Source organism: Rana temporaria, chromosome 4 (assembly GCF_905171775.1).
Source record: "Rana temporaria chromosome 4, aRanTem1.1, whole genome shotgun sequence".
Taxonomy (NCBI): domain Eukaryota; kingdom Metazoa; phylum Chordata; class Amphibia; order Anura; family Ranidae; genus Rana; species Rana temporaria.
The window spans coordinates 403,227,277-403,239,738 of record NC_053492.1 but is presented as its reverse complement, the minus strand read 5'-3'; the positions used below and the strand labels follow the sequence as shown (position 1 = coordinate 403,239,738).

The following is a 12,462-nucleotide window of genomic DNA, read 5'->3' as shown; positions in this document are numbered from 1 at the left end:
CTTGTACTGCGAAGAATACAGACAACAGTGCTGGCTGCCCCCCTCCAGAAAACGCCTGCAGCTCCGGCTGCCCCCTCCAGAAAACGCCGGCTGCCCCCTCCAGAAAACGCCGGCTGCCCCCTCCAGAAAACGCCGGCTGCCCCCTCCAGAAAACGCCGGCTGCCCCGGCTGCCCCCTCCAGGAAAAAAAACGCCTGCAGCCCCGGCTGCCCCCTCCAGGAAAAAAAAACGCCTGCAGCCCCGGCTGCCCCCTCCAGGAAAAAAACGCCTGCAGCCCCGGCTGCCCCCTCCAGGAAAAAAACGCCTGCAGCCCCGGCTGCCCCCTCCAGGAAAAAAAAACGCCTGCAGCCCCGGCTGCCCCCTCCAGGAAAAAAAACGCCTGCAGCCCCGGCTGCCCCCTCCAGGAAAAAAACGCCTGCAGCCCCGGCTGCCCCCTCCAGGAAAAAAAACGCCTGCAGCCCCGGCTGCCCCCTCCAGAAAGTGCCTGCAGCCCCAGCTGCCATTAGCCTTTGACACTCTGAGCCATTGAATGGAGGTCATTAGTTCTGACTTCCCTGGCCACATGCTTATGCTGGGTTAGTAACTCCAACAACTGAAGCCACATACAATGGGAATTAATGCAGAATAATTTCTGGAAAAGCAATCCACATACTGATCAGGCATTTCCTTTAGACTTGTGCGTTGCGGCATCAGTGCATCTGGCCAAGCAAGGTATCTTGCACCCCCAATGCCCTGCACTATAGTGGTGAATGCACAACACACCATGATACATAGGGGTCTATTTACCAAAGATGGAGAGTGCAAAATCAGGCTCACTTCTGCATAGAAACCAATCCGCTTCCAACCTCAGCGTGTTCAATGAAGTGTTGGCAATAAAACCTGGAAGCCGATTGGTTTCTATGCAGAAGTGAGGCCAATTCTGCACTCTCCATCTTTAGTAAATAAGCCCCATAGAGTGCTCTGATGTATGCTGCATTGGAAAAACAAAAGGGTTATGTTCCCTTTTTCTCCAAGGAGGCGTGTCCATCATATGTGTTGCATTAAGGCAACCCATACATCAACTACCATAACACAACGCATGTTACTGCACCACAAGACGCGCAAATTGATGGGCTAGTGAAGCATCCAACTTACTTCTATCATTTCTGTGCACTTTCCTCCAATAGGCACACAACATACCTTCACCAAGGACATCAGAGATGTTCAAGGACCATACACAAGGTCACGGGCCAAGTGACCTTTACTATAGTACATACAGCTAATGGCCATTTAATACTATAACATTCCATCACAAATGACAGCGCCCCCTCTGGTGATCCAAGTCATCAATGTCAGTATAGGATACATGATACCAGTCACCAAAGAGCCCCTGTGCAAGACTTCTGCCCTCCGTATAACACCGCTGATCATCCGGGTACATTGATAGATGGAGGCTCACAACATGGCACAGCCGCCCATCACTCACTGCCCACAGAAAAGTGGGGGAATGAATTCTGCATGCCAGGTGCCCATCAGGTAGGTAGAAAAAGAGGTTCTCCAGCCTGACCCCAGCTGGATATTACCAATTAGCATTGGGCGCCTCCCATATGTCCCCTAACTTAGAGGTAAGTGACCCCAGCACCTGCCTGACCCACATGTATAATAAATCTACCCCCCCCCCCACTATTTTCATATGATGATGTGACATCACACTACACACATACAACACCCCCCCACCCCACCCCCCTGACCTTCCAGATGACACCAACATTCATTGATGGCTTCTTATTACAGGTCAGAGATCTGGAGTATTATGGGATGGCAGGGCACATCTATATATAGTATGGGGGGGGGGGGAGTAGTGGTGGCACTCAGTCCATCCATCCATCCTCTGCAGTACACATCCATGGCTCCAGATATGACAGCAATGCAGCACTCCCCCCCCCCCCTCCCCCCTTATGACCTCCAACACCGGGGACTAGTTCCTGACATCAGGACCCCCACCCACACCCCGGCACAGCACGGGTTAAGGTGACATGTTGTCCCCTCTGGGGGCCCCAACCAGGCGCGATCACCATCCCACCCACTACAATGTATCATCCTTCCTATGTATCGGTATGACACACACAGCGATCACTTACCTTTCCCGTATGTAGACATGTTGGGAGGAGGAAAGGACTCTCCCGGTGAGATGTGTACACAGGAGGGACGATTCCCGGACAGTGGGGGCGGGGGGGTCTCCTCTCCGGTAGATGGGGGTACACGGGAACTAATGGATCTTCTCCGACACCGGGCGCCCCTCTCTGTACTCCGCCACTGCTCTGGGTTCTCTGGGTTGGGGTGAATACCTCGACATTTCATCAATGGGGGTGGGCGTGCCCCACCGGTGGCATGTGACCGCCCCCTTCCCAGAGGAGGCCAGTACTGCACGTCGCCTCGCCCCGCCCCTCCTCCTCTGACATATGAGTAATGGGGTTAACCTGTTCGGTGCGGGGAGCCCGGCGGAGGGATCCGGGATCAGTCCGTACTCCGTACACACAGCGCCCAGTCAGAGCTCTGCCGGATCAGGACACCATGGCATAGACACGGTATGTGCTGGCGTTATGCACACTGACAGGGACAGCCAACCAGAGGAACACACATCACCTTCCTACACACTCCGATCACAGCACACACCTTCTGGGGAATGACACCTGTCAGTCTGGGAGAACAAGACACGTAGGAAGATTGACAGGGGGGTCGTCGTCGTCGTCCCCCCATCAAGAAAAGAAGGGAGAAACCCCCCCCCCCATCAAGGAAAGAGGGGGGGGGCGCCCAGAGAGACTCCCATCAAGGAAAGAGGGGGGGCCCCAGAGAGACTCCCATCAAGGAAAGAGGGGGGGGGGGCAGAGAGACTCCCATCAAGGAAAGAGGGGGGGGGGCAGAGAGACTCCCATCAAGGAAAGAGGGGGGGGGGGCAGAGAGACTCCCATCAAGGAAAGAGGGGGGGGGCAGAGAGACTCCCATCAAGGAAAGAGGGGGGGGCAGAGAGACTCCCATCAAGGAAAGAGGGGGGGGCAGAGAGACTCCCATCAAGGAAAGAGGGGGGGGCAGAGAGACTCCCATCAAGGAAAGAGGGGGGGCAGAGAGACTCCCATCAAGGAAAGAGGGGGGGGGCCGCCCAGAGAGACTCCCATCAAGGAAAGAGGGGGGGCCCAGAGAGACTCCCATCAAGGAAAGAGGGGGGGGCCGCCCAGAGAGACTCCCATCAAGGAAAGGGGGGCAGAGAGACTCCCATTAAGGAAAGAGGGGGGGCAGAGAGACTCCCATCAAGGAAAGAGGGGGGGCAGAGAGACTCCCATCAAGGAAAGGGGGGCAGAGAGACTCCCATTAAGGAAAGAGGGGGGGCAGAGAGACTCCCATCAAGGAAAGAGGGGGGGCAGAGAGACTCCCATCAAGGAAAGAGGGGGGGGGCCCAGAGACTCCCATCAAGGAAAGAGGGGGGGGCCCAGAGAGACTCCCATCAAGGAAAGAGGGGGGGCAGAGAGACTCGCATCAAGGAAAGAGGGGGGGCAGAGAGACTCCCATCAAGGAAAGAGGGGGGGCAGAGAGACTCCCATCAAGGAAAGAGGGGGGGCAGAGAGACTCCCATCAAGGAAAGAGGGGGGGGCAGAGAGACTCCCATCAAGGAAAGAGGGGGGGGCAGAGAGACTCCCATCAAGGAAAGAGGGGGGGGGGCAGAGAGACTCCCATCAAGGAAAGAGGGGGGGCAGAGAGACTCCCATCAAGGAAAGAGGGGGGGGCAGAGAGACTCCCATCAAGGAAAGAGGGGGGGGCAGAGAGACTCCCATCAAGGAAAGGGGGGCAGAGATATGAAATGGGAGCAGACTTCTCTTGTACCGACATACTTTTGAAACCAAGTGAAAACTTAATCCAATCAGCCCAATATTCTGCCTGTACCTGGAGTCAGGAAATGCCTGTGTACACTGACCTTTCCACATGATCGCATTATACAGCAGGGGGGGCCTATGAAATGAAAACAGCCTGAGGCCCAAGATACAGTTATTCCACCACTGCCTGCTGGGCACATGTAGAGCTGCCAGGCCCGCCGCACTAATCCGTGTGGCAGAGACGCCAGCAAGGTCAGCACCAACGGGCACAAACAGGTGCCTGTGCTCAAAGCTTGACTTTGTTAAAGCCTAAAACAGAAATTGATAGCTTGTACTTGGCTGCAGCTCTACCAAGCAGGTAACTGAATGAAACAAATGAATGACACACACACACACACACACACACGAGCGCGCAGTACTAAAGCTGAGTATACTCCATCAGAAACACATTAGAGTAGGATTAATCAGCGTATTACTCTGCTAGGTAAAGGAGACTCCTACAATCAGGAAAGCAGGGGCTGCAATTATGGGGGGGAAAGAAGAAGAATAGGCATTCCACTTTAAACTAAGCAGTTGCTAAGCCGTAACTCCAGGCCAAACCACCGGAGAGATTTCCCCCCATTTCCTGTCACTGCGATCCAGTGAAAGAAATAGGGGACAGGGCTGACACCAGGACAGAAAGGCAACAGGCCAAACATAGACATCCTCACCTTTCACCACCCTATTAAAAATGTGTCATTCCCAATGGAGAAATTTAGCATCATTTCCTATCCCGACAGGAAGTGAGGACAAATCTCTCCACAGGGTACACAGATAGAAAAGGTGAATTAACCCTTTCATTCTCTATCCAAATCTTGAATAACTAAAGGCAAAAAACTAGAGTGCAGAGGGAGTAGAACATGGAATACTGCGGTCTGTGCCCCCGTTGGGGAGATTCATCCTCTCTATTTATCCTGTGTACCATTATCATTGAAAGTAAAAGAAAATCCCAAATTTGGGGTTATCCCCAGAAAATTTATAGAGGGGGAAATCTATTGGGGACATTAGTTGCGGTGACCTGGGGGTCCCCAAAGTATTCCCTTATTTTGCAGGGATTTCCTTGCACTTCCTGTTTTGCTATGGGACAGGAAGTGAAGGAAAATCTCAGCAATGGAACACAGATGGCAAAAAAAAATAAAAAATCTGACAGGGGTTATAACCCTCACTTACTCTATCCAAAATAAAAGAAAACGTTGCCTATAGTTCTACTTTAATAAAACATTTATGACAACGTGAAAAATTGTATTTTTTTTTAATTACCCCCTATTTAACCCCATGTTATCTCTAACTCTCTCCTCTTCTTCCCCTCTTTAGCCACATTTTAGCCCCTCCCTTGGACTACCGGAGAGTCAGGACACCCACTAACACACAGCTCCTTTCTCTATCTGCAACGTAGAGAGCGTCCTGACTCTCCTGTAATCCAAGGTAGGGGGCGAGCACGACACTCCACACCAGGGAGAAAGCCTTGCATTATTGTGTGGAGTTACAGACAGAACAGGAAGTGAGGATTTCTCAGAAGAAATAAGGACATTTAAAAGCAAACTGGAAGGATGAGGTAAGTGAAGGAGGACTGCACTGAGGTAAAGGAAGCTATTTAGGGAAGAAAAATTATTCCTTTACAACCCCTTTAAAGTCTTTTTTTTAAGTGACCCTGTAGCCAAAATCGAAACCAACATTAGCCTATAAAGGATGACCTTTTCCTAAAGTAGTACTAAATCTTTTAGGCCCCTTTCACACACACGTGAGGATCCGTACCTTTCTCATCCGCTTGCTCAGTGGGGATCCCTCCATGTATCCCTGCTGAGCTGGCAGATGACAGGGCAGGGACCACCCTGTCAGATCTCCGCTCTCCTCTATGGGGGAGGAGAAGAAATCGGATTAAAATGGACCGTCAGCAGAAATAGGATTTTCCTCCGTCTGCAGAATCGAACCATAGCAGGGACCAATGAGATCGGGTGTCAGCGGACCTAATATCCCATAGGGATACATGTATGTCCGTATTTCATCTGAAAACGGATGTGTGAAAGGGGCCTTACAGTGGGGGAAATAATTATTTTATCCCCTGCAGATTTTGTATGTTTGCCCATTTACAAAACATTTTTTAAAGCGGGGGTTCACCCTATTAAAAAAAAAAAACAAAACATTTTTTTATTATACCATTACATTCGTCATCGTAGCGCGAGCTACAGTCTGCCGGTCTTACATTTTTTATCCCCGTACTCACTGTGCTATGGATCATTGAAGATTCTGGGGAATGGGCGTTCCTATGGTGAGAGAAGGTGATTGACGGCCGGCCCTGGCACGTCACGCTTCTCTGGAAATAGCCGAAATAGGCTTGGCTCTTCACGGCGCCTGCGCATAGCCTGTGCGCAGGCGCCGTGAAGAGCCGAGACCTACTCCGGCTGTCTTCGGGGAGCGTGACGTGCCAGAGCCGGCCGTCAATCAGTCAATCATCCTCCCTCTCCATAGGCACGCCCATTCCCCGCGGGAGTCAGAATCTTTAATGATCAATAGCACAGTGAGTACGGGGATTAAAAATTTAAGACCGGCATACCGTAGCTCGCGCTACGATGCCGAATGTAATGGTATAATGATGTTAAGGAGGGTGAACCACCGCTTTAAAGGTCTATAATTTTTATCATAGGTGTATTTTAAATGATAGAGATAGAATATCAACAAAACAATCCAGAAAAGACACAGGATACAAATGTTATAAATTGAGTTGCAGTTCAGTGCGTAAAAATAAGCATTGAGCCCTGGTTCACACTGGGCTGCGGGAGTGAAGCCGTGCGAGTTCAGCTGAACTCTCACGATTTCATTCCCGCTGGCAGTCCCGATTTCGGCCGCGATTTAAGAGACATCTGTGCAGGTTTCTGCACAGATGTCTATGTAAATCGCGGCCCGAAATCGCAAAAAGTAGTACAGGACCTATTTTTAGAAATCGGTGCAGCGCCGCAGATGCGGCGTCGCACAGATTAGGACAGTGTCATTGGCGGCAAATGCCGCCGATTTGAGATGCGATTTCACATGTGAAATCGCATCTCAAACCGAAGGAAATCGTACCCAGTGTGAACCTGGGCTTAATCCCCAAGCCGCCGGGCACCCGCAATCGCTCGTTACAGAGCAGGGTCCGGGAGCTGTCAGGGGAGAAATGCCTGACCGTCTATTCATACAATGTATGAACAGCGATCAGTCATTTCCCCTAGTGAGGCCACCCCCCCTACAGTTAGAACACACCCAGGGAACATACTTAACCCCTTCCCCGCCCCCTAGTGTTAACCCCTTCACTGCCAGTGGCATTTTTATAGTAATCCAATGCATTTTTATAGCACTGATCGCTATAAAAATGCTAATGGTCCCAAAAATGTGTCAAAAGTGTCCGCCATAATGTCGCAGTACCGGAACAAAAAAATTAAATCGCTGATCGCCGCCATTACTAGTAAAAAACAAATATTAATAAAAATGCCATAAAACTACCCCCTATTTTGTAAACGCTATAACTTTTGCGCGCACCAATCAATAAACGTTTATTGTGATTTTTTTTTACGGAAAATATGTAGAAGAATACTTATCGGCCTAAACTGAGGAAAAAAATTGTTTTTTTATATCTTTTTGGGGGATATTTATTATGGTAAAAAGTAAAAAAAATATTATTTTTTTTCAAAATTGTCGCTCTATTTTTGTTTATAGCGCAAAAACTAAAAACCGCAGAGGTGATCAAATACCGGCAAAAGAAAGCTTGATTTGTGGGAAAAAGGACGCCAATTTTGTTTGGCCGCCACGTCGCACGACCGCGCAATTGTCAGTTAAAGCGACGCAGTGCCGAATCGCAAAAAGTGCTCTGGTCTTTGACCAGCAATATGGTCCAGGGGTTAAGTGGTTAAATACACCTATGATAAAAATGATACACCCTTTATTTCTTTTAAGTGGGCAAACGTACAAAATCTGCAGGGGATCAAATAATTATTTTCCCCACTACACTTCTCTTATTTACAGCAAATACATCCCTGCCAACCAATTAATCACTAGACAATGAATTCATATTTCCTACGATGCTACTAAACACATTTCATTCATTTTGCTGGCACAGCCTCCAGCTACCTCTATAGGGCCTCCCTATTCTTGGTTGAGGAGCATGCAATCTGAGGGCTGGTTTACACAAGCTTCACCCTCTGAGGAGTGATTGACAGTGGACAGACAGTGAGGGGGTGTTATGTCACCTCCCGTTTAAACCTTCAAAACCGTGCCGCAGCTGTGTGCCTGTACGGTTTTAGCACGGCCCTATTTAGTCAAAGGTTTCTTTTGGGGGCAGTACTGCCCCACCGAACATGTACACATGCTGCAGCCATGATACTTTGCATTGCAACTGCTGCATGTCTAAACCCCCACCCACTACCTTTGCAGCTTAAAGGGGTTGTAAAGGTTTGTTTATTATTTTCCAAATAGGTTTCTTTATGCTAGTGAATTGTTGGTTCACTTACCTTTTCCTTCAATTTGCCTTCTAAAATGTTTTTTTTCTTTGTGTGAATTTCTCACGTCATGTTTCTCCTCAGTAAGCTTGCCCTCATGTCCTGGCTGGGGGTTAGTCAGCCAGAACAGCATACTGAGGAGTAAGGATGAGCTCCGGCGTGTTCGCACACTCCACGTGCAGAGCCCGCCAGGAAGTCGGCACTGCGCTGCGATAATCACAGGCAGGGAGACATTGTCACGATGCTCGGCTGCAGAGATCGGGAAAGGTCTCCCTGCCTGTGATTTGCGCAGCGCGGTACCGACTTCCTGGCGGGCTCTGCACATGGAGTGTGCGAACACGCCGGCGCTCATCCTTACTGAGGAGGAACAGGAAGTGAGAAATTCAGACAAAGAAAAAAAACATTTAGAAGGGAAATGGAAGGAAAAGGTAAGTGAACCAACAATGCACTAGCTTAAAGGAACCTATTTAGAAAATAAAAAAACAAACCTTTACACCCCCTTTAAGGGGGAGAGGCTGGGGCGCCTCTGGATTGTCTGTGCATGCCAAACGCACGCAGCGGCTGCTTGTATTCTGTGAGTGGGTGCATAAGATTGGCTCTGGTGAGGCTCCATAAGATCGGTACAGTGAGTGAAGTGGTCCTATCCAACCCTTCTAGGGGGGGCTTGATGCCGCATTACCCACTGTGGATGTAGCTCCACCTCTTCTGCCCAATGGCTGGCAAGAAGAACTACGGCAAGGTCTACATGCCCAGAGAATGAAGACTTCCCTCACCACCCGCCGGAAAAGGGAAATATACAATTTCTATTGTTACAAGGCGTCAATGACTTTACTTTTTTTTTTTAGGGCTCATTGAAAGGTGCGACTGCCGGCAAGAATCTGATTTTTTTTCCAGTGAATAAACTACTTCTGTGACCAGATTTGTACCTTCTACAGATCAATGGCCAGCAGTGTCCAGCTCTGCATGGGGACAGTTTGCGTCAATGTCCAGCGTTCCCGGATGTAGCCAATCATCCAGTCTGTATGCAGCCACAGCTCATAGTGCTGCGGTGTCCAGGCGCAGCTTTTAGCCGTATCTGAACAAAGCAGCATACCCGCCCTTATTTACCTGTATGAATGAGGTTTTAATGCAATGACAGGTCCACTTTAACCCAATATAATATTTTTTTCTTCTTTTTTTTACACCGATGGCAATCAATGACCTTGAATTGCGTGTGGCCTCTTTGATCAGGCGACGCTCTGTCCCCGTACGGGGAGGGTGACTTTGGCATGACTCCGAGGCCTTGGTTCAGGTTTATTTTAGGAACTGTCAGTGACCTCTGATTGCAATGTCTGCCTCCTGACAGATGAGACAACCTCTCCTGACCTTGACATGTTACATTGATCCTGCACCATAAGCAAACACATGGCACTGCCAATGATCAGCCCCCATCCCAGGCACACCACTGTGCCCTCATGTGCTGGGTACACTGACAGGCCACAACACTGACTGCTCCAGCAGCTGTGCCTTGCAGTGCACAGGAGAGTCATGCTGGGACTTGTAGTCCTACCACAGCTCAGCAGACCCTTATTTGGAACAATGCAGTATCCCTAGCAACGTGCTTTGTTTATAGTGTTACAAAGGTGCATGCACAAAGAAGGTGAGCGGTGCCAGCTGTGGAAACATGCACAGCCCCCAGCCCTGAGGATGGACACACAGCATGGCGTTGCAGGTATCCAGCAGCTCCATTCTACACATGCAGAGAGGATACTGAGCCGCTGATACGCACCTGATAAGAGAACGACACCCTGGACTCACTGCCTAGAGCACTTCGGACACCCGCTGACATCACACACCTTTCCCAGACCTTATTAGGCTCTAGGCAAGCAGGAAACTGCGGTTGTCTTCAGAGCACCGTCCATTTTCCTGGAGTTCATTGCTTGTGTACAATGAGTAAATCACAAGAAACATGGCTGCCTACCATCTACGAGTGATTCTAGAAACGGAGACTTCCTATAGGCAGGGATCCTGTAGAGTGCGTTTTCACTAGGCATAGCTTAGAGGCAGCCAATCAAACGCAAAGATGAGAACAACGACTCCAGCGCTGACCAATAGCGAGGCCTATGAGTCTGTGTAGCCTGTAGCAGTGTGATAGATTGGTTGTGGCAGAGCAACCATACACTATGGACAATGATGTTAGTAAAATATGGTTCTGGAGTTCTCTGGCCTGTGGCATTGTAGTTCAAAGCCAACTACAATTATGTAAGCAACGCCCCCGAAGGGGTATGAGCATTATGTCAGCAGACCCCCCCCAGATGTATGAGCATTATGTCAGCAACCCCCCTCCCCCAGATGTATGAGCATTATGTCAGCAACCCCCCTCCCCCAGATGTATGAGCATTATGTCAGCAACCCCCCCCAGATGTATAAGCATTATGTCAGCAGACCCCCCCCAGATGTATGAGCATTATGTCAGCAGACCCCCCCCAGATGTATGAGCATTATGTCAGCAACCCCCCTCCCCCAGATGTATGAGCATTATGTCAGCAAACCCCCCCAGATGTATAAGCATTATGTCAGAACCCCCCCCCCCCCAGATGTATAAGCATTATGTCAGCACCCCCCCCCCCAGATGTATGAGCATTATGTCAGCAACCCCCCCCCCCCAGATGTATGAGCATTATGTCAGCAACCCCCCCCCCCCCAGATGCATGAGCATTATGTCAGCAAACCCCCCCCCCCCCCAGATGTATGAGCATTATGTCACCAATCCCCCCCCCCTCAAAAGTATGAGCATTATGTCAGCAACCCCCCCCCCCCAGATGTATGAGCATTATGTCAGCAACCCCCCCCCCCCAAGTATGAGCATTATGTCAGCAACCCCCCCCCCCAGATGTATGAGCATTATGTCACCAACCCCCCCCCCCCCCAAAAGTATGAGCATTATGTCAGCAACCTCCCTCCCCCCCAGATATATAAGCATTATGTCAGCAAACCCCCCCCCCCCCAGATGTATGAGCATTATGTCAGCAAACCCCCCCCCCACAGATGTGTGAGCATTATGTCAACAACCCCCCCCCCAGATGTATGAGCATTATTTCAGCAACCCCCCCTCCCCCCAGATGTATGAGCATTATGTCAGCAAGCCCCCTCCCCTCCAGATGTATGAGCATTATGTCAGCAACCCCCTACTCCGCCAGTTGTATGAGCATTATGTCAGCAACCCCCCCCCCAGATGTATGAGCATTATGTCAGCAACATCCCCCCCCCTAGATGTATGAGCATTATGTCAGCAACCCCCCTCCCGATGTATGATTATTATGTCAGCAACCCCCCCCCCCTCTAAGATGTGTGAGCATTATGTCAGCAAACCCCCCCCCCCAGATGTATGAGCATTATGTCAGCAAACCCCCCTCCCCCAGATGTATGAGCATTATGTCAGCAAACCCCCCTCCCCCAGATGTATGAGCATTATGTCAGCAACCCCCCCCCCATGTATGAGCATTATGTCAGCAACCCCCCCCCCCCAGATGTATGAGCATTATGTCAGCAAACCCCCCCCCCCCAAGATGTGTGAGCATTATGTCAGCAAACCCCCCCAGATGTATGAGCATTATGTCAGCAAACCCCCCCCCCCCGATGTATGAGCATTATGTCAGCAAACCCCCCCCCCCCCCAGATGTGTGAGCATTATGCCAGAACCCCCCCCCATATGTATGAGCATTATGTCAGCAACCCCCCCCCCCCTCCAGATGTATGAGCATTATGTCAGCAAAACTCCCCCCCCCCCCAGATGTATGAGCATTATGTCAGCAACCCCCCCCCCCCCCCCGATGCATTGGCATTATGTCAGCAAAACTCCCCCCAGCCCCCCCCCCCCTTCAAAATAAAATGAATACAAATTGAATACATCCAACACATTGATTCACTTCCTGTTTTAGCTATGGGACTAAGTGCGGCCACCATCCCTGGTCACCACAATGACACAGGTTACCAGTGGGCACAGCTATGTGCTGCTATCTGTTCAGTCAACGATTGCCTGTGGTGATCGCAGCTGAACGCACACAAAGTAAACCCAGCAGTGATCATCGCAAGTAATCCTTGGCTGTGATGACCTGCCATTTTGAT

At 50.2% G+C, this 12,462-nt stretch overlaps 1 protein-coding gene across 2 annotated transcripts in view; it reads right to left on the bottom strand.

Moving 5' to 3' along the window:
- UGP2 (UDP-glucose pyrophosphorylase 2) overlaps positions 1 to 10,307 on the bottom strand; it is a 144,442-nt gene extending 134,135 nt beyond the window's left edge. Inside the window, exon 1 of one of the 2 annotated variants that reach the window (XM_040351224.1) lies at positions 10,124 to 10,307. Coding sequence is in view for 1 of the 2 variants with exons in the window: in XM_040351222.1 (XP_040207156.1) it covers positions 2,120 to 2,138 (19 nt within the window). In the remaining variant the exon portion in view is untranslated. Of the gene's footprint in view, positions 1 to 2,119; positions 2,323 to 10,123 lie in introns of those variants that run through there. The other variant, XM_040351222.1, reaches the window with a different exon arrangement.
- Positions 10,308 to 12,462: the final 2,155 nt, after the last annotated feature.